General features: G+C 45.1%; 1 protein-coding gene across 1 annotated transcript in view; it reads right to left on the minus strand.

Annotated features, from left to right (window-relative positions):
- FKBP4 (FKBP prolyl isomerase 4) overlaps positions 1 to 25,575 on the minus strand; it is a 770,108-nt gene that overhangs the window by 558,630 nt on the left and 185,903 nt on the right. Inside the window, exons 3-4 of the mRNA XM_069628122.1 lie at positions 16,758 to 16,900; positions 14,020 to 14,140 (exon numbers count right to left, since the gene is read on the minus strand). Of these exons, the coding sequence (XP_069484223.1) occupies positions 14,020 to 14,140; positions 16,758 to 16,900 (264 nt within the window). The remainder of the gene's footprint in view (positions 1 to 14,019; positions 14,141 to 16,757; positions 16,901 to 25,575) is intronic.

Consider the following 25,575-nt stretch of genomic DNA (forward strand, 5'->3'; position numbering starts at 1 on the left):
GGAGAATACCACCAGGTTTCTCAGTGTGCTGACCACGTTTGCCTGCTGAGCCGCTGGGGTCTGCGGTGTGCAGGTTCCTCCTTTCTCTTGGAGCTATCTGTCACTGATTCCACTTTTGGTTGGTGGGTACCACTCCACTGAAGGACGATTGTTGTTCTTTGGGGCAGTTGGGGTGGTCATTGTCTCAGGGTGCCAATCCCTGGGATGCCAGAACCTTCATTTCTCCCCTTTAGAAAGAAGCTGCTACTTACTGCGTGGTTTCTCCTGGGAACCAAATTTCTGGAGGCAACCACTATAAGTACTTACCTCTGGGCCCTGGGTGGTGGGTTATTCCAGTCACTCCTCAGTGGTCCCCTTGGTCTGGGTTTCTGGGTTCTGCCGGTCCCCTTCTACAGCATTACCCCATTGGATAACATTGGGGCCCGAATCCTGCTCCGCTTCTTTTGCTCCTCCAGCTGCTGGGTCTTGAACCCTCCACTGGATCTATTCTGGGTCTGCAATTGTGTCCTACTCATGTAAAGAAAAACAGACTGAACTGGCTTTTCCTATGGGACACTCATGTCAACACTGGACTCTTAAACGTGACACTGCAAGGTACTTGTGTGTACTGTGAAATTTTCCTAGGGTGTAGTTATGGTCCCTGGAGTTCCCCGTCAAGCCCTTGATTATTATAGACCTCTGCTGAGGTACTAGGGACTTTGGATTCTGTACATTACACTCATTCGTAGGTTATACACTGTATCCTTGTGTGTTGATACCGTTTTCCCTCCTTCTTGTGTAATATGTACTTCTGAACCTAGGGACTGTATTTAAAAGATATCCTCGACTTGTGTAGCCCTCCGGGCTGTGTTGAATATGGTTTAGCCCTGTGCTCAACATCTAAGTGCTTTACTGGGTTATAGGCATGTGTTAAGTATACTACTTCAAGCAGAAGGTAATATGAAGTCTTTACTAAGTTTTGTTGGATATCTTTGGATTCTAAACCCCACCATCATTATGGTGTGCAACTTATTCTAGGAGTCTTTCTATTACCTTAAAATCTGAAAGCTTGTATGTATGGGGCCTATCACCAGCAGCTATGGGGACTACATTTTAGGTTAAGAAACCTTTACTAGCCATTTACTGTTACTAGTTTGTGTACGTAGCCAGAGATCTGTGGGAAACCTGAATGCATGTGTTCACATTCTGGCAAGGGATTTTCAATACTGGGTTGAAATGGTGCACTGTTTTTGCTCAAAATTGGGCAAAACACCATACAATTTACAAGTAATTCTCAAACGCATGAAAAATTCCAAAGTATGCTTGGTCACCAACTGGACACGGGATATGCTGTCACGGTGCCAGTACTGCCACTGTAAAACACGTTGATGCCAATCCAAACAATATGTCATAATTGTCAATTTAAACCATTTTTTGTGATGCTGGAGCCCTAAATATGTCAGCTGTTCGTGGTAACCAGGCATGGCCCATTGGTCATGCACCGGAATGACCTGCATAATTCCTGCAGGGAGAGGAAGCGAGTTGTTCTCTGTAATGCTGCCTCCTTCATAAAGGGTAGACGGGTGGCAGGTATCCACTCATTATGAATATATCGCTCCGCTTCAACCATACTCTTTGCTCAAAATGTTAATATAACTATTCATATATTGTCTGGTTGGATTATGTGATTCATGCACGTTTCAAGATAATGCTATAATTTTAGCTCTGGTTTTACACTTTTCTCTTCAAACAACTTGATCACAAAGTTTATATGTTAATTATTTCAATCGTGCCAATTATTTTTACATGAAACCTTTAAGGGTAGTCAACAATATAGGTATTGGCCTAATAGTCCTTGGCTGAATTCTTTGTCTTGGCATGTGAGCTATTTGCATGAATTAGGGATATGCTCAACTGGCAGTGGATTTCATTTTTTGAGAAAGCAGAACGTGGTAGACCGTATATTTTTTTTGAACTCTTATAACACTTGATTGAAATACTCATTGTATTTGCACATTCAACCCTGAAAGAAACACAAAATACCGTGTTGAAATCCTAGCTGCAGATGCACAATGCAATGTACATCTTTAATCTATAGTGCCCAAGTTACAGTGGGGAGAAGATTAGTCATTTTTCAATAATACACATTATGAAAATGTTCCCAAAGAAAGCTCTATGATCCTAAAAAGTAAGTAAACTTAATATTGCAATCTAAATGCTGTTAGAGGGATCCTTCAAAATTGCTAAATTATTTGATGAAACAAATGTACTTTTACAGATGTTTCAATTGTGACCCAATCTCTTGCAAGAGATTTTAAAAACTATCCTGAATGTATGTCTGCCATGTCAGGTGTGCAGTTAAGTGCAAGCACTATGGCAAGGAAGGCATCTGCAATATCACGCAATGCGATTGCCTACATCTGCAAATCCGCCCTTTTCAGACATGAACTTCCTGTTGCCGTTTCAAGCTACACACAAGACTGCCGATCAATGGTGGTTAGCCTACACACTGAATGTTGTCATTGGTTTCCTACATTCTGATATGCTTGACAATTGGTTAGAAAACAGCTACCAATACAAAATAAAGACGTTTTCGAAGTTAATATAATGGTAAATGTATATGTTTTCATATAAAGAGCAAATAAACTGCACACAATATTGCGCTACACATTCTGATACTCGTGGACAGGAGTCCAGTAGCTTCTGCCTATTGGCCATTAACTACAAGTAACTCTTGCTAACGTAAAGGTTGCAGACCCCTGGAAAACATAACGAGAAAGGAAAGACAGGGCTCACAATTGAAGAGGATATATGAACCGCAAGTACCAGAGAATTTAATTGACAAAGAGTCTAAAACGAAATAGAAGTAAAGATACTCTGCAAAAGCATAAGAAGAAAGACAGTGAAGAATGTATTTGTGATGCCCAGAAGGGGAGAAACGATTGTAGGGAAAACTACAACCAGACAGGACCATAGAAAGGTCAAGAACTAAGTTATCTTGAAGAATTGCAAGACCTAATAAGAAAGATTATCATAATGGACTAGGTTAGGAAATATACAGTACAAGAAACCTGGATGAAGAGAAGACCAACGGAAGAACAGACTTTTGCTTAGCCTATATTTACTTTAGTTATATTTAGTGGTAGGGTCAGAAAGGGTTTGTTAGGACGGAGGACAGAGTTACTTTGGACTTCCTGACAAGCACCTTTAGATAGGTACGGTATTCCCTTTAGTCATAGGAAGAGATGGGCCTTATTCCTTTAGTTTAATAAAGAGTACAAAAAAAGTCCTCAAAGTGTCCAACCCACCACACAAGCTAGCGTTCAGCACCAAGTCTAAGGTTACTAAAAGTAATACTTTGTCAAACTTCCTTTTAACTTCTGGAAAGAGTTAAGTGTAGAGTTAGGAATTTCCATTTCCGCTTTTGATTAAGGCAGTTGGGAAATACACCTACCACGACCGAAGACAGTTTTTCTGTATACATAGATGCTTAGCCTTTTGAACACTGATGTAGCCAGTTAGGTAAACCATTTACAAAGACAATGCACGTTACTCACCTCAGCAACCAATGTTCCGAATTTAAAGTTCCTGCTTTCCCAATACTACAGCACATTTGAATTACAGGGATGGGACGAAATCAGTGACTTATTGTTTTTTGAGTGGAGGGACCCCTAATCGTTTAAGTACCATACCCTCACTATGCCATCTCACATGCACCGACGATCCCCTCGCCAATATTTCTAGCTGCACACAAATGACTAAAAACATGAAGCGCCCATTCTGAGGCAAATTTCTGCAACAATGTACTTTTGCTTTCCTTCAGATACATCCAACAATTCCTTTGTGCCATAATTTTTTACCACGATTTTTAGCCCTCCAACAAATATCTTACTGGACCTCATTCTTCAGTAGCTGTGGCAGGCAAATGAGACTAGCATGCAGCTCTGCCAATGCATTTCCATCTTCCAGGGCCTCAGAGTTAAATGGACACGTGACCTATTTCATACTGAGGTACTCTTGCAGACTTATGCCACACAACATTGGATTCATCATTGCCTGGTCATCTGCAGATTAGTCTCAGCAGTTTGGAACACACCCAAAATGGTTTATGGGGGTGGTGTGTGGAAGAAGGGCTCCCAAACCCTACAAATCACTCCTGCCAACGGGATAGCTGAGTGGATCCAACGCTACTATGGAGATATAGTCACAACAGTTCAGGGCTTTCGGTTTCACTGGTTGCGTCAGTCTGTAACCAAAGACAACACATCCAGAACTTCTGTAAATTGATTTCCCTTACTTGACGACATTTCGTGGTGGGCGAGTCTGCTGGTTGTACACCAAATCCTAACTCCCACAGTTTTGCTGGCTCAACTCTATCGTCTTGAATGAAACCAGATGTTCTAAAAATACCAATTATATATGACAGACAGCACATTGCATTCAGCAGACTCACAGATGAAAAGCTCAGTCATACTACTGCTGCTAGCTCAGTAACTCCATAATACATGGTTGGCGCATTCCTATCTAAAGCCAGGTTCTCTGCAATTTCCATGGCATGCCAGATAAGCAAGGCGCACAGATTTTTGGACTCAGTGGGGAAGAAAATGTACACCCCACACATGTATGTTACTTGCACTATACCGGCGCCTAGAAGGTAGAGTCTGGCATGAAGCGATATAAACCACCAATTAGAAGCTGCCGGTGAATATTTGAGCAGTCATTCATAATCATCTGGCTGATGATGCCCGGTTGCCCTTGCAAATGCCTGGCTTACAAACTCAGGCATCCTGGCCCAGGAATGTTTTTCTAAATCAGGAATCTTCTGAAACAGTCTTAATATAGCTTTTAAGAAAGTGGCAAACCTGTCACACCACAGACAAGTGGGGACAATTATGCACAAGCAAATTGGAGTGGTTTATTTAATGAATTCAATATGGGCCAGGCCCAGTTTCCAAACCCGCTTGAGAAAAGTAAAAGTGATAGTTCCAGGTAGCATGCACTACATAGCTTCTGAAAACAAACTATTACAGGATGCACACCCCAAAAGTAAAACTCCCACCAGTGCACCAGAGTAGCTGGCAGTTGTCCCAGAGACTGTTGGCAATATCTTAAAATGAAGACAACCAGAATGCTTTATAATAGTCAAAGGATGCCTGGAAAAAAGGGCTAGAGAACTTTATATACCTCACCATAGAAGATGGCCAAATTTGTGACTAATTTAGTCAATTGACCAACAAACAGACCAACTGCTTTCACCAACCGATTGCCCTTAGGAAGTATCCATTCATGCCGGAAAGCCATGTTCCGGTTTTGCCTATTGATGTAAACATACACATGCCCCAATAGCCTTTGGAAACCATCCTATTCCCAGTGGTCTGTGGGTTGTGGTGGGGTGGGCAAGCAGTCAGAGTTAAACTGCAACCTAGCCAAACTATTAATTTACCCTGCCTTTACTACCAAAAGCAATAGCAGACTAAATGATGAACATGCAGGCACATTGTAATTATGAATGACCTTCATAATGGGATGTTGTGGGACAAACTCAACTCTTGCTTTTGTCTAGCCAACCTGCTAATGATTTGAAACATAGCAGCTCAACAGCCTTGCTACCACGTGCTTCAAGGCAGCATGGGTAATTTTGGTTGTTAAAAATATATGCTGTTGGAGCCACCAGGGGGCGCCGAGATGTTCTGAAGTCTCAGCTGGTCTCCTCCCCGGGACGTTTAATTTTGGAAATTGAGCCCCCCCAGCCCTGTAGGAATTGCACCGCCAAACCCCCCCGGGGCAGTCTGGAGCAGTGGTGAGGCGGCAGAGGGCAACTCCGGAGCCCGAGGGTGTCGAGAAGCCTGCGATCGGCGGCACCCCTGCGGGAAGCGGGAACAGAGAAGCAGCCGTTCCCGCCTAGGGAACCGCAAGGACGTTGGCTGGCTGGCGGTTGGGGGATGGGCAGTGGCCTGCGGCTTGGGCTCACGGCCTGTAGTGCGGCGAGTGGAATGCCCGTAACTGGGACTGCAGGCCCCGGGCAGCGGGGCTTGACATCGGACACTGCCTGTTAGGCGTCCTAGTGAGGAGATCCGAGAGTTTGGGTGGCTGCTGTGCGAGTGTGCCCAGGCGCGGTCGGCGTCCCGAGGCGGGCTCACTGAAGGTGGACGGAGGTCCAGAGTAGGACCTTGCCATGCAGCTGCATAGAGGGTGTTTCGGGCGGAAAAGCCGCAGCTGAGCGGTTGCAGAGGCACAGGTGGACAGTGACCGGGTCATCAGCGTCCAAGCAGCCTTGAAGAGGGAAGGAGCGCAGGTGACGGTTCGGAGTGGCCCCCCCCTTTGGGCAGTGCACGGGTCGCGGGGCGGAGGCTGGTTCCCCCCCACCCCCCGCAGGTTGCGAGGACTGGGGCGACCCTCCCACTGCAGTAGTGAGCAAAGAGGGACCCTACCGCAGAAGTGGTGCTCTGGGGGCTAAGGGGGCACTGGGAATTCGCTTGCTAAGGAGCTTGCCCAGTCCTGGCCAATTTATGGATACATACCCGGCGTCTCCTGTGGGCCTCTCAATGCATCCTTAATTGAAGCAAACGGATTGGCTATCCCTCACTGGTAAAGCAATGCCCCACGACAGATGTGTGTCTAATAGCTTCCCACAGGTAGGAACCACCCCATGATCTACTGTTGGCGCATCAACATAGCAGCTCTATGGTGTCCGGCCAGTCCTCCTGGCAGTGATCCAGCCTGTGTCTTCGGAGGTGGGTTGGCCAGTGGGTTGGTCGCCCCCCTACGCGGAAAACGCTACCGCGTGGGGAGCCCTGATTACCAGAGCTCCTCAAGGTTGTGAATTGGCTGCATACCCTTAACTGCTCCCCTGGCGCAGGTGGCCTGCGCACTGTGACCCCCCCCCGTGGCAGGTCGGAAGGAGGGGGGTTTTCCAGGCAGTGGATCGGGAGGGGCTGGCATGAGGTGTGGGCCCTAGTCTTGGAGCTGCAGAAGAAAGTGGAGAGTTGCATGTGGCGCCGAGTGGTCCGGCCGACCGGACTGGGGTCCGGGCCCAGCCGTCCCTCTCGATCTCCTGGTTCTACGCTTCGCAGGTGCGCCCAATCCATCGTTGATGGACTGGCCGTTGGACCTACAGAGGTTTCAGTGTTCTCCTAAACAGACGGAGGGAAGGAACATCATGCAACCACGAGCCAACCAGAGGCAATGGAGGCCTAGTCAATGAGTCGCAGCATGGCAGCCCTGCTGGAGGAGATCCGAGGTTTCAGGGCAGACAGAAGGAGAAGACTTGACTCCCTTGATAAGAAGGTGGATGCCGTGGAGGACCTAGTCCAAGCCTTAGAGGCCAATCAATCCTCTGCTGATCTCTTCGAAACGCAGTGACATTAGGCTGGCAGAGCTGGAGAGGAGGGAGGAGAAGGTCACCCTCAAGTTGGATGACCTAGAAAATAGGGAGCGGCGCTCCAACCTGAGGTTCCTTGGTATCCCTGAGCAAGATGGGAAGTCGCAGGCAGACATTTCGAGAAGGGTCAAGGCAATCATAAGTAAATTGTTTGACGGAGAAAACACCAGCAAACCTACAATTGACAGAGCCCATAGATTGGGAGGACGTGCAGGTGGGCCTAGATCTGTCCATGTGAAGTTCCACTATTATGTGGAGAAAACCAAGATTCTGGAGATGGCGCGGAGGAAAGGTCTGATTGGGAGGGTGCTAAAGTATTGATTCATCAAGACCTCTCGGCGCTTACCCTTGCGCGCCGGAGACTTTGCTGGCCCTGGACAAGGTGGCTGCAGTCTAAGGGAGTACGATCCGGATGGGGGTCACCCGTTTTCGCTCACTTTTGAAGTGGATGGTTACAAGTACTCCCTCACTGCGGAATCAGATATTCAGAGAGTGACGAGTGAGCTACTGGGGGACGCTCGCTTGAGACACGTCAAGGCTGGAGGGAGTTTGGAAAAAGGAGGCCAGAAGAAATCCTCAGAGTTTGAAGGTCGATGTCACATCTGTGGGCACAGGAAGTAGAGAAAGGTGGCTCCGCCTTCCCCGGGACAGCCAGGGGGTGTTCTATAAAAATGCCTGGGGGTTGAGGGGTCGAATGTTTGGCTGTTGAGCCGTGTAAGGTTTGTCACGGCCTCCAATGTCTCCGACATCGGGGTTCCTCGCCCGGTTGGCAAGGGAGGGTTGAAAAATACGATGTGTTTGGATCTGTTCTTATAGTGGGGGGGCTCAGAATATTGTGTTATCTGGTGTTGAAAATCGCCCAGGTGGAGGCAATCCCAGGTGGTGCGACAGTTGGATGTCGCAGTCTTCCCAGGCGCTCAGAGAGAGAGGGTGGGGGAAGGAGGGGATTCATATTGTTGGGGAAGGTTTGGGTGGGGGGATGGCTGAAGAGCAAATTCTTCTTGGGTGTTGGGGTGGGCTGTTCAGAGCATCTGGGGGTAAAGGGGTTCCACAGGGCTTTGCCTGCTTCATACATGTGCACAGAGGCCGGGAGTTGGGGCAACTACAATAGACTCCCTTGTGGAGTCGGAAGGACTTTCTGGTTGTCCCTATGGGTGATTCTCCTCAGTTTATATCGGTGGGGTCCTTAAATGTGCAGGGGTTAAACTCCCCCACCAAGGGATCGTTGGTGACAAGGGAATTTTCTAGGTTGAAACTTTACTTTCTTTTTGTGCAAGAGTCCCATTGGGTCAGGGGGAGGGATCCAACGTTCAGATCCAAGGCTATTCAGCATGTGTTTCAGTCCTCCTATGCGATGAAAAAGCGAGGGGTTGCCCTTCCGATTTCCCTAAATGCTCACTTCTCCATCAAAGCCTTCACAGCTGAGCCGGAAGGGCGTTATATTATGGTTAAAGGAGCAGTGAGAGGCCGACTGTTTACTTTTGTGGGCGTGTATGCCCCGAACGAAGGGCAAGATGTCTTTTGGGAAGGGGTGGGGAGAAAATTAGAGGATTTGCGGAAGGTGCATTAATAGTCAGTGGGGATTTCAATATGGTTTTGTGTCCGGATAGAGACCGGAAATCCCCTAACCCCTGCCCCGATCTACGGTCCCAAATGAAGTTAGCGGACTCATTCCATCGGATTATTGGGGAATTGGACCTGGTGGATGCTCACCCTGAGGAGCGGAACCGTGAATCTCTTTACTTACTACTCCAAGGTGCATAAAACTCTCTAGGATCGATTATGTTCTGGTAGATTCCTCGATCCGGGACTACATCTCAGAATTTGGGGTGGAGACCATCCATGGGTCTGATCATGATTTAGTCAGTTAATTTGGGGGTTCCTCCCCCTGCCCCGATTAGGTCTTGGTGGGTATGTAACGACTCCCTGCTGCTTGATAGGGATTTGAATTCCAATTGAAATTGCTGCCATTCATCCAGGGCAGCCAGGGGGGGAGGGCGTGGGGGAGCGGAAAGCGTTGATGTGCCCGGTCAAGTGGGAGGAGCTTCTGAATCTCAGAGCAAAACTATCTGCCCTCCTCGTGGGGCAGACAGAAAAAACTTGCTTTCTTAAACCAACGGTACATGGAGAAGAGGGGAAAAGGCGGATAAGATTTTGGCTTGGAGGCTGAGGGAGCTTCGAAACAGCAGGAGGGTGAACTTCGTTTCTGGCGGGGCGGGGGAAAAGAATTCTACAGGATGATCAGAAAGCGGAGCAGTTTAGGCAGTATTACGAAGGTCTACATGCTTCAGAGTACTTTGGGGATGGGGCTGAAGTTGACAGGTTCGTAGAATCTCTCCCGATTCCTTGTCTCGCCCGAGAGAACTGACTCTTTAGAGCTCCCCATCTCGCCCCAGGAAATAATTGATGCCATCTCTTCCTTGAAGAGATATACAGCACCAGGAGACAACGGTTTCTCTGTCCATCTGCTCCTTTTCTAGCCAAGGTGTATAACTCCGGCCTAGACACAGGTTTCCTCCCCGATACCATGATGTTGGCTCTTATAGTGGTTCTACCGAAAGAAGGGAAAGATCCCTCGCTTTGCCAGTCCTACAGGCCCATTTCCATTCTCAATATAGATGTTAAAATTCTGGCTAAACTTCTAGCGAATAGGTTGTCGAAGTTTATCCCCTCTCTGGTTCATGGAGACCAAGTTGGCTTCATCCCCGGTCGCCAAGGCTCTGATATTGTGAGGAAAACTCTGGACCTCATGCATGAGGTGTCAAACGAGAAACCCAGGCGTACCTCCTCTCGTTGGATTCTGAGAAGGCCTTCGACTGGGTCGAATGGCCCTATATGGGGAGGGTGCTCCGTAGGATGGGCCTGGGAAACAGATTCCGTGGGTGGGTCTCGGCCTTGTACAATGGTCCCTCAGCACGGATATTGGTAAATGGTGGTTTCTCAGCGGATTACAGCTCCCTAGAGGTACACGGCACGGGTACCCCATCTCCCCCCTCTTGGATGCTCTGGCAATGGAGCCCTTTGCCATTGCGGTCAGGGCTGACAGTGGTGTCTCTGGGGTGCAGTGTGGGGACTGCGAATTCAAGTTATCCTTGTTCGCGGATGACATTTTGGCATACTTGATCAGGCTCCAAGAATCCCTCCTGCATTTGTTTGGTTTAATCAGTCCTTTTGGGGCGTTTTCCGGGCTAAAAGTCAATGTATCCAAATCTTGCATAATGCCGATAGGTAGGATGGACCAAGAGATCAGGGGTAGAACAGAGGTATTGGGGACGAGAGTAGAGCGGGAATCTTCTAGGTACCCGGGCACCAATATTCCCAGGGACTTGAGTTTGAGTTAAACTTTCTCCCCCTCTAGGTAAAGATCTTCAGTGATCTGACAAAACGGGCTCCCCTCAACCTCTCCTGGTTTGGGCGAATGGTCATGGTCAAAATGAATATACTTCCCCAGCTTCTTTATCTTTTTTCGTCCCTTCCTTGCATTGTCCCGGATTTCGTTTTCAAACTGCTGCAATCTCGTCTTACTCGCTTTATTTGGAAAGGCAAGAGGGCTAGAGTGAAATATTCCACCTTGACTCTTCCAAAGTCTTATGGGGGTTTTGGCCTCCCTGCTTTTAAACTGCATAAGGCAGGTCAGCTGCATGTGATGCTAGAAAATCTGAGAGACGACCTCAGAACGTATTGGACCTATGTGGAAGATGTCCAGGTCCACCCACATAAAGTTAGGGATTACTTTTGGGCCCCTGCGCGAACCCTCCCAATGGCAGCTAAGTCGCACCCAATCCTGGCTGTTTTGTGGTCATCCTGGAAGCCTAACCGAGATAACAGACTCCTCACGTCCTGGCCCTCCCCCCTTTCTTCTCTTTGGGGGCCCCCTGCTCAACTTAGGTTCCAGAGGATTTCGAGGGACGCAGTCATGGTCGGATCAGGGGGTGGAAAGGGCTGCCCAACTCTTTCACCAGGGTGATTTTATAGAGTTTGGCCAGTTGTCGGCGGTGTCGAAGGATAAACCGCTCTCAGTTTTTGATTACTTGCGGCTTAAGGGAATTGTCATGATGCCTACCTCCAAGGAGCCAGGTCCGACCCAGCAACCCCAGAGGCAGGCATTTCCCCCAGGGGAGTGCCAGCGGGCCCAAGCTGGGGCCCTTTGGACGCAGTCCTGGCGCCTTAGGCGCCAGGCTCATGTTGGACCTCTGTCCTTGCGCCTTAGGCGCCAGGCTCATAAAGCTAGACATGTGTTCAAGTGTTTTAATGTGCACTTACCTGATGCAGACCAGGCTGCCACATCCAGGCCCTCTTGAGGCCTGAATGGAACTACTTTACCTGTGGTACTACCTTCCACCCGGGTGTGGTCGGGGAAGGATACACACTTGGAACTTCTTCGAAAGCTATTTAAATCACACCCAATCAGTAACTCACGCTTCGCGTTGTTCTGCTCCTCGGAGCTGGACGCTCACCGTGTCAGCTCCTGCATTTGGACTTCAGCCACGCCTGTCAGCATCCTGGGTCACCTGCAAAGGGAGACAAGAGACCTACCAGCTAATCTGCACCACGGAGACATCACCGAAGATCCTGAAAGGGAAGACAAAAAGCATTTCGTTACGATCGCTGCAGCGCTGCATTTCACTCACCTTTCCTGGGTTCCTCCATCTTCAGCAGCGATCATCCGGATACACAGCCACTTCCCAGAGCCTAGAGAAAAAGACAAGAATAAGAGGTGAGAGAAGGAAGGGAATAAGACTTACCTGTTGGGTCATTCCCATTTCATTTCGGGTCTTGCCGCTTCCAGGCATTTTCCGGACCCCGGCCCGTATGGGGAAAAAAGACAAAGACATTGAATGAGCGTATGCAAAGACAGTTCCCGAGCGCTCATCCAGAACTAACCTGCCATTTACTGGAACTGGAACTGCACGTTTCACTTCGGGTCGGCGCCATATCTCCGGCATTCCGAACCCCGGCCCCTAAGGGGAAAAAAGACATAAGCATTAGCGCTTGCTGCAAAAAGACAATGAACATTATTATTAAGCTTGGACTTTTGAACTTGCAACAGAACTTTTACAGAGCCTTACCTGAATAGTCAAGCTTACCTGAACTCCCAACAATCCTCAATCCAGTGAAGTAACTGGGTTTCAACGCGCCCCTGCATCAGAAGCAGGATGGAGAGCTCATCCTTCCTGACCCTAAGGTGAGACTTCACGGGGAATCGTGGAAGGGTATCGTGGAGGGTTGGAAGAGAGTGGGAGGCTCGAGCATAACTCAGTAGGTAATACTTCCTTTTCACGCACAGGGGAATATTCCTGCGAGCCGGAGAAGCCAGAGTAGAGGGCCCTTCCTGTCCATCTTCAGAGTCCTGCGCTTCACCATTGAAGAAGCATCAGCACTCGAAGCCAGACCTGCGCCTCCGTGGGAATCAGGTGAGCGTTACAGGAATCCTCACCCAGGCCAGTTGGCGAGCTGACCTGTCCCATCCCCTGACTCCCTTTAAGAGAGTTTGTGGAAGCTAGGTCCAGGAAGGGATCCCTGTCCAAGATTTACAAAGTGCTGGTTACTACTAATCTAGAAGGTAGACAGGCGTTCAAGCGCATCCAAGAGGAAATGGTTGGGATTACCCTCGATGATCACACATGGAAGTCAGTCTTCAAATCTATATTTTTGGGGCGGGGGAGTTGTACACATCAGCCATGGAGCATACCTAAGATTCTTCATTCCTGGCACCGTACACCTGTTACTTTATCCCATATGTGTACCAAGGTGTCCCCGATGTGCCCCAGGGAGTGTTCTCTCCGTGGTACCTGGTTCCACATGTGGTGGGAGTGTCCAGTCATTCAGGTCTTCTGGACAGAACTGCCTAGTTGGATTAAGGGTATCTTGGGAACAAGCCCCTCCCTCCGCCCCCTGGAAGTTTTTCTGGGCATACCCACGCCTGATAATGAGTCCTGTCCCTTTTCAAAAGTGATGGGGGCCATGTTAGGAGCGGGGAGAATGGCTGTGGCCCAAAAATGGAAAGGCTCCCATGCCCCCACTAAGGCAGAGTGGCTCAACAAGTTACTAGCTATTTTAACGTATGAGAAATTGTCGGCTATAGCCAATGATACTTTGTCTTCTTTTCTGCAGGAATGGACTATTGATCTGTTAAGTGTGGACTGTGAAGCCTTGAATTTGTGAATAGCCCGGGCTTGTAGTGCCGCTTGAGGCTCGGGGAGGGTAGCTGGGAGCCGGGCATGTTTCCACGCCCCGTACTGGAACCGGGGACCTCACTGACAATGATGTTATACTGATAAGTCTTAATGCGTGTTTAGTTCTAACTTTAAGCCTCATGTACTTTCTGTTCTCTGAAACCCGGTTAGCCTGTGGGTGGGGATGGGAGGGATGAGTGGGGGAGGGAAGGGTGTGGAAACGGGTATGAACTGTTCTGCTGGGTGTAATTTTTGGTTAACGCCAGATGTTGGCTGGCAGAGCCGTTTCTTGAAAAGTTCAATAAAAACAAAGTGGAAAAAAATATGTATGCTGTTAACGTTACAAACATTTGTTTTGCAGTTGGCAATCATTCCGGCTAGAACAGAGATTTATTAGGCATCCTTGAAAATGTGACTCACATTTTTTCACTGTTTTGACGTGCCCTGCTTAAAAATGTTTTACTTTGGTATACATCAACTTACTGTCCACAATGGCACCATCATTGGGTTTGCTGTAGCCTTCTCCCTTCACACGAATTCGTCGAATGATTCCACCATCCTCTTCGTCTGTAAGATCTTCACCCTTAAACTCAAACAGCTCCACCTGGATAGTAACATAAGAACATTGCTTTAGAAATGGAGCCCCTCAACAAACATAGGATGAAACCTCTGAGTTATCTTGTATGAACTATTCCTCACAGCTTTATTTCTATTTAATTTTGCTCTGCACACTGTGGGCCCGATTCATGGAATATTGCGCAGAGATCCCGCAACTCCTGCGTGCAGAGAACGACTACGCAAGCCTGCGTGCATAGGTTTTTCTGCGCGGTCTGCATATTCATGGCACTGTTCGTGCAAAGTAACTGTATACACAAGTCGCGACTGGAACACCCTCGACATGCCCAGAAGGCATGCAAAAATAGCTAGAAACCGCTACCTTTGCATGCTCCCTCGGCACAAATACATGCACCCTGAAGGGTCCCCCGCCTGCAGACTTGCACCCCAGGCACCTTCCGCAGGGTCGCGGTCTCCCGTAACTGTTACCGGCACCCCAACAACATGCTTACAATTTATCGATATTTATAATAAGGATAGGAATACAACTTCGTAACCTATCAGATTACCAGGATAATGAGTGTGGAAGAAGAGAAACACTTATGAACATTAACTAGACTGCGAAAATCAACAGAATCTTGTTTCTAATATTTGGTGATATAATTTAAAAGTTTGAGGCTGAGAATTTTCCTCTGATGTTAAGAACTTTGATTTGCACATGATTACAGAAATAATTCATGTATTTATACTTATTGTTTATGTGTGTATAATATGAGGCATTGAACAAGGAAAATATGAAAAATATAAAGACAACATTTTTCAAATATTCTTAGAGAAATTTTATTAATATTGCAACTTCTTAGTTTTTGTGTGCCCCCTTGGTTGCATCTTGTCTTGTACAAGATGCCTATTTTTTTTTACATGATATGTTATATCTGGTAGTACAGATCAACTAGGGAGCACCTGGAATTGTTTAGATTACAAGGACGTCATATGTAAATTGCATTTGAAAACCCATGAGTGCATATCTACGTCTAACTTAGCTTAGTACAATTTAACGTAACTCTGGTAAAACTCTGCATATCTGTGTGCGAACCACCGTAAACCGTTCCTGCACCCCACTATGCCGCTTACGCACACTCCTAAGTCATATCGGAACCCCGGCTGCATGCACGCACCCCTAAATCAGACACCCGATCTTATCTCTGTGCGATGAATCCTATGCACAAGTATCTGTATGTCTGCCTCCGGGTGGCAGATAGTATGAGGGCTTTGCGTGGTCATTTCCCTGCCGGGAGGTTGCGCCATCGGATCGCTGAATAGGTATTATTCTGCACAACAGTGGGCGTGTGATGGACTGCCTGCAAGCCGTCCTTGCAACATCCACATTTTCCCTTGTTCTTCCTCTTTTTCCGCGTTCTGCCCCCTACCCTGCCCTCTGCGCAAGCCAGGATCTGAGTGGTGTCTCGCGCAAATCACTTGGCCTCTCGCAGGGATGTGCCGAACCTGCATGAAGTCCAGGCAAAGTACGAAAAAGTCCTGCACACTCGATTCAATGAATGGACAAACAGGATTTTGCACTCATTTTGGCCCGCAAAGGTACGATTTTCTGCGCTGATAATTCCATGAATGTACCAATAGGTGGGTTGGGGTTCATTTTATTTTAAAGCAGTACGTGGTACAAGTCTTTAAACTTCCATTTATTTAACATTGAATCATATGCATATGTATTCTTGCTTACAATTAGGCTAGGTGTCTTCACTGATTTTTACACCAACAGAAAGAAATCAATTTGCTACCAGTTATCCCCCATCATTTCAACAAGTAAACACAAAGACGTAAAAAAAGCAGAGTTCTTAATTCTCTCCATGTTAGTCATGCCTTGAAGCCATTCAACTTTGAGAAAGGAGAATGAAAGAAAGTGGAGATTTCCCATTGGGCCTGTTCAAATTAGTGCAGAGATGTGTCTCAGGTCATCAGCAATCATTGTAGGTGCAAATCCCTAGTGCTGTTATAAGGAAAAAGTACCTCATTTATAAAGGAGAAAGCAGAGCTTGGGTGGATCTGCAGGAGATCAGATCACTGTATGTCACATTACAGTTATCCAACCGATAATCTACTTTTATTTGAATAAATGTGGAGAAATAATTGTAATTTTTTTTACAGAGCAAAAAAATAACTGATCAATACTGATAAAGGAACTAAAGTGCGACTGAAATGTTGAAAAAATAAACAGCATAAAACCGGGAGGCTAGTTACATGTGCAATTTGATAACCAGAGAAAGAATACTCTAATTAAGCTCATTAAAAATCAAACATTTCAATATACCTAGTTACTTTTGTTTGGAAGGATAGGCCTCAGGCTTTTAACCAGTCAAGAGATCTTAGCATCTATGGTGGCAAAGAGTCTAGATAAAGTGTAGTTTCAGCATTGATTGAATACCCAAGTTGGAACAGTTTTAATCAGAACCCCAATCAGTGAATATGATATTTTATTTGTAATAGGCTCTGTATTGTTGGAAAAGCACCACTTCCTGCTGTGGACTTCCTGTATTTTGCCTCATGTGAAAACAAACGGTGCAATACTTACTTTGAAGTGACTAACCATTAAGCCCTTGAGTGGGTATGCCACATCAAAAACAAATCGTCACAGTGGTTTGACATACCTCAAAAACAAGCACTGCATTAGGGGGTATTTTAGGGGGACTCCCAGAAGCTCCATAAGCATACTCCGGTTTGCAGATGATCTGACAGATTTCACCAATTTTCATAGTTGCCACAGCAATGTCCCATGCCTTTATTACTTGACCTAGCAGAAAAAGACCATCAGGAATACTAGTTAACAAGAATTACTTTTAAAACAGAGCATTTAGATACAGCAGAACAGTTAATTTCGATCATAGTATTTTGACCTATTCAGAAATTGCAATGCATCTTCAGTTTAACGATCTGGCAAACCTACACTGAAAATACGGTTTAATTATGGCTTCTGTTAACTATATTTCTTGGAAAAGCCTTTGCTTAAAGAAAAAACAATGACTTTGGAATCGGGGGGTGTGGGGAAGGGGAAAAAAAGCAAACAAAATATACATTCAGGACTCATACCAAATGGTGAATATTTAGTCTTAGGCTTGTGCTACTATAGCAGGGCTCAAAAGGTTCACTCGTCACTTATCACTGGATAGACTCTTGAAGAGTAATAAAGTGTGTATATCTGTAGAATTGAGGTGGCAAGAAACTTTACATGGGTGGCTAGCAGCTTGGAAATTAAAAGTACACCCCTGTACTATAGCATAAAGAAACTGGACATTATTAACCAAGGATTCATGTCACAATGAAAGTGTCACTTCTTGTTCAAGGCATTTAGGAGAAGCATCATACATGCAAGAACAAATGGATGGTTACAACAACGCACCTAACCCATAGTTATGCAAGGCATACATTAGTTTTAAAAATTGATTAGCAGAGATTGCCAATTTAAAAAGTTAGCAAACAAACCATCTGATCAGCAATGGTGTACTAATCTTTTTAATGTCATCAGAAGTTATTTGTATCCAAGACATGTGAGCAACAATGCAGCCTTTTTGGGTAATGCTGAATTAAGACATTTGTGAGAACGGGCCTTGCAAATTCTTTAAAATCCTGAGAGACCTGACGGTGGATTAACAGTTTACCTACTAAGCCTAATCGAAATGTGCTCGACCCATGGCAGCGGATGACCAAAAATGTAAATGCACTCTGTGAAATGCATATCAACACAAACCTCATTTCTTTGGCACACCTCTGCCACCCAGGCAGTCATGCACAGTGAAACATTTGACATTTACTGAAAATAAAGTAAATGTAAAAGTCTCAAATATCCCCTACAAATGGTCACCTTTCCAAAAACCTACTTGACTATGCAAGTAGGCAGGTAGACATTGCAAGCCCTGGCTGAGTATCTGTAAAATTTAAAGCTTAGCTGCATTAATGACACAAAAGAATTGATATTGCTAAAAAGGCCCTGAAAACAGTTTGGCCAGTTGTCTCCCGCAGATGCTAATATATAATGCAATCATAATAAATGAGCAAAGCGAGCGCTGGAGGCTTATTACAGCGCATGGTATTAAAGTAGCTCGGTAGATGTACAGACAGGATGGAACTATTAATCACTACTTTGTGTAAAACTAATAAGCTTTGTGTATTCATTATTTAAGAGGAAAGTAAGACTGATCGGATTTAATGGCATAGCAGGCAGAGAACTGGCCAAACTAGGTGGAATATTGTAGTTTGCGGCCATTCACTTACAGGGTAGCTGGCATAAAGCAACAAGGTGATAAAATAGAATGTCAAGATGTTTCGGATCAGCTCATGGGTTGAGCATCAGTTGCACAGAGGCATGCAGCCAGCAGGTCACAGAACTAAGGTTTCCATCAAAAGCATTTGGCTGTGTGACCATGTGCATTTTCAAAAGTGTTCACTCATCAATATGATGCATTTTCCCCCCAACAAAATGAAATCTAGTTGACACGGAGATTTGGATACACCAACCTAAACTTTACTTTAAACCATGGCAACAATGCAGCATTTTAATAGCAATACTGTAATTATGCATTATGTAACAGCTTACATTTTTAGGAATGGAATTATAGGACTCTTAAAAAAAATAAAGTTACAGATACTGGTCTTTGTCAGACACGAGATGGTTAGCTTAATAAAAAAAAGTTTCCTCCCAATCTACTTCTGGTTTGTAAATATTTGGAAAAGAGAACATTGCCTAGCACTCCCACACAGGCCTTTGGCACTTCGAGTGAAGAAGAGGATTACTGCTGTACTCTCTCCCTCCATTAGCCCTTTAGACCTTGCACTGAGGAAAGAGGGTGGAGATGGAACCCTGAGAGCAAGAGAATAATGCAGGGAGAGCTGTGCTTTCACTGAAAAGGGTAACTTCAATAGCTAGTTTTGCTGCACGGGTGTCAATTTAATTCACAAACCTACAGAATTGCACAGCAAATTGCTATACAAGACTGCTTATTTTATACTGTATGTATGGGATTTAGAAAGCGCAAACCTAGTTGTGAAGCACCCGAGCAATGTACAAAGGGGATGCACTCAAGGGGTTACAATTTGGGTGCACGTCTAGCAGAAACAGGGTGGGGAGGGAGGAACGCAAGGGGTTTGGAGGCAAAGGGCTGATTGAAGCAAAGTGTCTCGAATAAACAACATTTTAGGAACTAAAACCGGATCAGCCTGTCCAGACATCTTCATTTTCTGACCCGAGACCCCTCACATAGCATCTCAAAACCCCCACATTTGCCTTTGCCCAATTACATCTTCAAGGGCGCGTTTTCACAAGTTTCTGCTAACGAAGGAAACATGAAGACACCCTCCCCCCCCTCCCTCATCCCCCTGGGTTTGTAGAAATAGCCTGAAGAATCGTGGGCAATATCACTTACAGGAGGTACTGAGCTGGGCTCTTCTAAACAGCTCTGGGGTGCTTTGTTATACTGGAACTCTGCACACATCCTGTGCTCTGCTTTGATTTTCTTCCTGGGTTTCACGCGCTGCATTTATGCTCCCCACTGATTTTACTCCTGGGTTGTGTCCCACTGGTTAATCAGGTGATCAAGTGGGCCTCTGGGGTGTGTGCCCTACTTTATTTTCTACACCCGGTTAGGATATTATCCCTATTTTCTCATCCTCATTGTGGTCTTTTTCCCCACTCTAAGACGCTCTCCTCATGTGTGCCACTCTGATTTTACTCCTGCATCAGGCTATGTGAGCTGCAGCCCTATTTGAGTAGAGCGGCTTGTGTGCATCTGATCTCACCCCTCAGCAGCCTTCGATCCTTTGTGAGGCTGCCTCACAAGCACCATAGCCCATGAGGATCCATAGCTTGGGACTCGGACATTGAATCTGTTAAAAGGGCTGTCTTCCTCCCGTCTCTGATTAATGGAAGTGAATGAGGAGGCTTGAATTTGGAGAGTGGTAAAGAAAAGTAACAGAATTGCAGGAGAGGAGACAGAACTGCCCATGAACAGCCCATCCCAAACAAAAATGACTGGTCGCTTTTCCGACACAAAAGCCAGATCACATCTTCATGAATGACCAGGTAGGCTAAGAATATGAGGTTCTCTACTTTTTTTCTGGCATAACTATTTAATTTGCACATACTTTTCATGCACCCTCTTGTATGGACTTCTTGCATGTACTATTGTGCCGAACAATGTGTTTTAATGCTTATTCTTGGTGGGGGGGGGGGTGGCTGTAGATTTACTTACAAGTTCTTAAATGCACCTTCTAATATGGCCTTACAGGGCTCGAAATTGGAATTTGCGGAGCAGGAACTGGAAGTACCTCCTGGTTGTCATGACTGTCCTCCAGACCAGGGGTTACTCATCACAACCTAGGAGCTATGCAGAGATTGAAAAATTGCTACGTCTGTGTAGCGCTGTAACATGGCAGCAGCACAGGTGAGAGCAGACAATCCGATGTGCCCAAATGATAGCGAAATCTGCTTTTTCCAAACTTTAATGCAAAGAAAAACCATGAGTCTGTCTTCCAATTGCTATGCTGCATGAAGATCTTTTTGTTGGTTCCTCCATTCCGTGCCATGTTGCTTTAGGTTTCTTTCACATTTGCTTACATTGCTTTCCTTTTACACTTACCCGTCAGTGGTTTTGTTTCACTGCTCCCTCTCATTTAGACATTACATAACTTTGCTGCTACATCTATAACTCTGCCAACTACACTGGTTTCTGTTACTGCATCTATCTCTGCTGCCCCAACATTTTCACCTATGCTGCCTCCATCTCCGTGATGCCAATTCCCCCTTCCTTTCCATCACCCAGCTGTAAACTGAAGAGGTAATAGATCGTGTGCTACAAATCTAACGTCCACATGAGCAGCAAATTAAACTTTTGTCCAGTACCAATCCATTAATCTGAAACATCCTTTACAGGGCTTCTAGCAAATTCCCAATGCACCTTTCTACCACTTCCCAAAGTGAATGTCTTATCAGTATGTGCGGTACCAGTTAGCTTGGGAGCCAAAGGTTGCACCCAGTAGCTTCTGCGCTCAAGCTAACCAGGCTCTTCAAGTCCCCGACCATGGGCTAAATAACTGCCGGCAATTTCGAACACCGGACTTCTGTTATTTATCATTGCCCATCCCAATTCTTGTTCTACGGTGGGAGAACCAGTGATTTACCTAATACCGCACAGGTTTTGGGGGATTAATTTCATGCCAGCTCTTATGTGTAAGTAATGCCCACAGGTTGCGTCTTTGTATTACATCACTTTCCAGACGTTCAGCCCCATTGCACATCTGTATCCTTTGACAATTAAAAGTAAAACAAAATATATGGGCAACAGCTGCCACTAGATTGCCACTGTAGAAGGGATAACCTTATATTTTGCTTCCCTGAAAAGCCTTAGGATGGCAGTCGTCCCACTGGTGGGATTGTTACAAATGGTTTGAAAGCTCCAACTACATACAAATAGAAAGAGCTCTTACCTGGAATGGGTACAAATGGGAAGCCAAGACATGGCATCAAACTAATACGGTGCACAGTAAGGTGTTAAATCCTTAAACTGGCACGCTAAAGGAAATTACTTAAGGCTCCCGGTTTTATACTTTTGTATTTATCTACATTAATTTTTTGTCATGTAAAAAGATAATTTGCAAACAGTATTTTTCTGCATTTATTCTAATAAAAAAATGCATTTATTAAAGCACACACTCAGGAAAGAAATGCGACCTCCATTTTTGCCATAACAAATGGTTGCTCCTGCGATTGCTGCTGCCCGAGATATATACGGTCAGCAATTTGAATAACTTAAATGCTATTTTTATACAACTTTTACACACTCCATGCTGCCAATCGGCAATGCAATTGGCCTGAGATGCAGGCTTGACAGCACAGGGAACCAAGCATAAAGACTTTCAATTTTTTCCCCATTTTTATGAATGAATGCAGACAGAAAGCAGATCGATTTCCGTCTGTATTTATGTGTAAAGTAGGATGTAAATTGAAAAATGCTTTAGCAAAGATGGTGGAAAAAATAAGTTTTGATTAGAAATTAATTAGCACTAGACAAAAACTTGATATGTTCCATTACTTATTATTCTAGTACCTATTGAGTTTTCATATTAATAAAATTGAGATTAATTATTACTACAGGCCGATTAAAATTGCATTTTTTTCTCATGCTAGTAGTTGTGTGTTGGAGGCAGATTCTGTCATCTTTGGTTCCCTACACAGATGCACTTCACACTCAGTCTTTATTTTTGTTTAGTTTGATCATTTAACCAGGTGTGACGGTGGGTGTATAAAAACCTGGTGTCCCCCCTTCTGTATTTGGGTTGTTGATTTTGCACGTCTTTCGTTCGTGTGACTTTTTGCTTACTGTTGGTTGGTGCTATTAGAGAGACAATTTTATTGGTAGAAAGTGGAAGTTACCACATGTTGATAATTGGTCTTCTAGTTATTTAATGCTAGTACATAATGGCGGCAGAGAAAACCCAGAGTTACGACGACAAATATGTCACAGAATTGTTAGCAAGGTCATCGCTTTTCACGGCTGACGGTGAGAGTTCCCCATTAACATCAGTAATTGGGATGAATTCTTTCAATTAAAGAAAAGATTAATACGTACTGAACTTTAAGGAGGAGTTTTATCACAGGGTTTGGTTGTACAGAATGAGCTCAGTCTATTCTTAGATAAGGAGTTGATTATTCGTTCGAACTGTATAGCCAACAAATGTGACAGAGACTGGCTCTTCTTCATCATAGATACGGCAAAGGAGATGACAAACGTACATGGCATTTAATTAGCGGGTTTGGAAGATAGAGAAACGTATACCAATAGAAGCGTTCAAAAAGAGACTGAGATCATGAAAGAAATAGCCGAATTTAAGGAACAGACAGTACGTGATAGAATAAGAATATTCAAGAAGGATCTAACAAACTATGAACATGAAAAAGCATTTAGGTACACAGGACAACTATGTTCCAGACCAATCTTATGACGGGACCCCTAAAATATGTAAGTGTGTACGCTTTCGGAAAACATTTTAGTCCTCTGAGCTCAGATGACAATAGCTCGACTAGTGACACAAATACCATGAATCACAAAAAGGTACTGAAGTGAAAGACGAGAACTAACAGCCTTAGACCACAACAATACTATTCAACCCAGAGCAATGGGAGACAAACAACATCTAATGCTTTAGAGTCACCAGATCGCGTGGGAATACGAACCAGGACAAATGAGAAGCAGGACAGCTTATTGATCAATTTGTCATCTTATGTACCCTTGAAAGAAAGTATTAATTTTACAGCAGTGTTAATATAAAATTCATTTTTCTAAGGTTTGCCTCAGCAAGACTGGAATACTGTTCACATTATAGCTTCAGCTTGCTCTGAAAACTGACCGCACAGCCAGCTTGTGTTCGCAGGTGAAGCCCTGCAGCTGCCTTGAACAAACATTAGCCATAGATTGAGGAATGTCTGGCCTCTGCTGGTCTTTCCGGTTATGTACACATAATTGCCTCAGGCAGGCCCCTTGCGCATTCCTTCCCACAATGTGGAACCTTTAAGTGCTCTCCTGCAGCATGTGCGAAAGTAAGTCTTATGACCTCCCTGCCCTTTTCCTCCCAATGTATGTATGAGAAGTAATTATCCGACATCTGCATGCCTTTCCACAATGTATGCATTTGCTGTTTTTGTTTGACATGTGCCCTCTTGGAATACAAGGGAAAGGAAATCTGTCAGTATTTGTGCATCATCCTGTAAAAAATATATATTGTCTTTGTTTGCCATCTGTATGCGCTTCCTTTGGAATTTATGTGAAGTAGCTCATGTTTTTTTGTTTGTGCGTCATACCTGGAATTTATGTTAAGTTTGCCATTGTATCCTTTGCTGAGAACGCATTTTTGCAGTAAAATGTAATTAAGCATGAGCATCCTGTTATGACAAACCATAAGGTCCCATGTTAAGAATTGCTATAAAAAGGCCTGAATTTGTAAGCAGGGCAGCTCACTTGGACACTGCACTTGTGGCGGTGTGGTGCAGTCAGCCCCTTTCGTGAAAGAACTTGTTTTCATTTAAATAAATGATTGATGAACTCACTTACCGGTGTGTTTATTTGCAGAAGACCTCTGCCTTAACTGTAGCCATTTACAAATTGGCGTCCCTCGGTGTGCTCTGCAGCGGTAGCCCCCTTCGCTTTGAAGCATGCCCCCCATTGAACCCTGTCTTACGACGCTGACACCGGTGCCCCACATCTATCACACCTTTGATGCACAAAAAGCGCTGTCCTCGTTGATAGACTGGCTCAGGACGGGGGAATAGGAGGCTGCCCTGCTGGAGGATAAGGAACCTGACGGAGATCTCCAATGGTGCGGTGAGTTGATTGCATCTGCAGAAATTCTATTGGTGGATGGTAAACCACATTGCTATCAGTTTTATGGTACGTATTATTTGTTCTTGGTAAAAGATATATTATTGAAAATGGGTAATTTGTGCGATAGAATTAGTAATGAGAAACCTATGCATGCGCCTGCTGAAGGCACCCCGTGTTATCAGATGTTAACTAGTCATGGGCTTGGAGCAATACAGTTTTGTAAAAATTGGAAAGAATATACAAAGAAATCTGTTCAGTACTGTTGGCCACAAGCACAAACTTTTTGTTTAAAAACTATTGAGCATTTAGAATTGGTATTATTGAGGAAAAAGGTCCGCCTTGCTCAGCATGATGCTGTTTGCCATTGGCGAATAGAAGCCATCAAACAAAATGACAGAAGAAAAGAAAGATAGGAAGAAATAAACGCTCTAATGAACAGAAAGCATGAGAGTTAGACAACCAGGAATTTGAAAAGAAAATAGACATGGAAGACAGAGCGGCTCTCCTAAAATACAGTAAAGGTATGTATCCCCTCCTACCAAAAAACAGGAAAGGAAACTGCCAGTCCTGACAGTAAGACTGATCAGGATGCAGAATCTCCTGCGACTGACAATACCCGTCATGTCCCAATCTAAAGTTGGGCCTACTATCCCCTATGCACCTCCCTCTGCATTCCCACCCCCATATACTGCCCAGTCTGGCACTATGGACCCAAACCGTACAGAAGAGGTGGAAGGAGGGAATGTGACTAGATATCCTGCCTTTTCACAGGTTGAATTTGCAAATTTAGAAAACATTGCACATGATTTGTTTAACGACCCAGGCGCAGGGGTCATGCAAACGTTATTCCGACAGGTAATGAAAATGCATAGTGACCTTGTTCATGTGTGGTTGAGGAATGAGGCTAAGTGCCAGTGGCCCCAGGGGTTGTATGAAGTCTATCAGAGCCTTAGCACTGAGAAGGATCGGACAGCTCTGTGGGCTAAATACACTCAGATAATTAAACCAAGGTTATGAAAGACTATAATGACCAAAAATAGGGGGGAACAAGGGAGAGGGAAAAGGGAAGGCAAGCCCTTAAGGATTCTAAATTAACTGC

Source organism: Ambystoma mexicanum, chromosome 12 (genome assembly GCF_040938575.1).
Source record: "Ambystoma mexicanum isolate Mex_15411 chromosome 12, UKY_AmexF1_1, whole genome shotgun sequence".
Classification (NCBI taxonomy): domain Eukaryota; kingdom Metazoa; phylum Chordata; class Amphibia; order Caudata; family Ambystomatidae; genus Ambystoma; species Ambystoma mexicanum.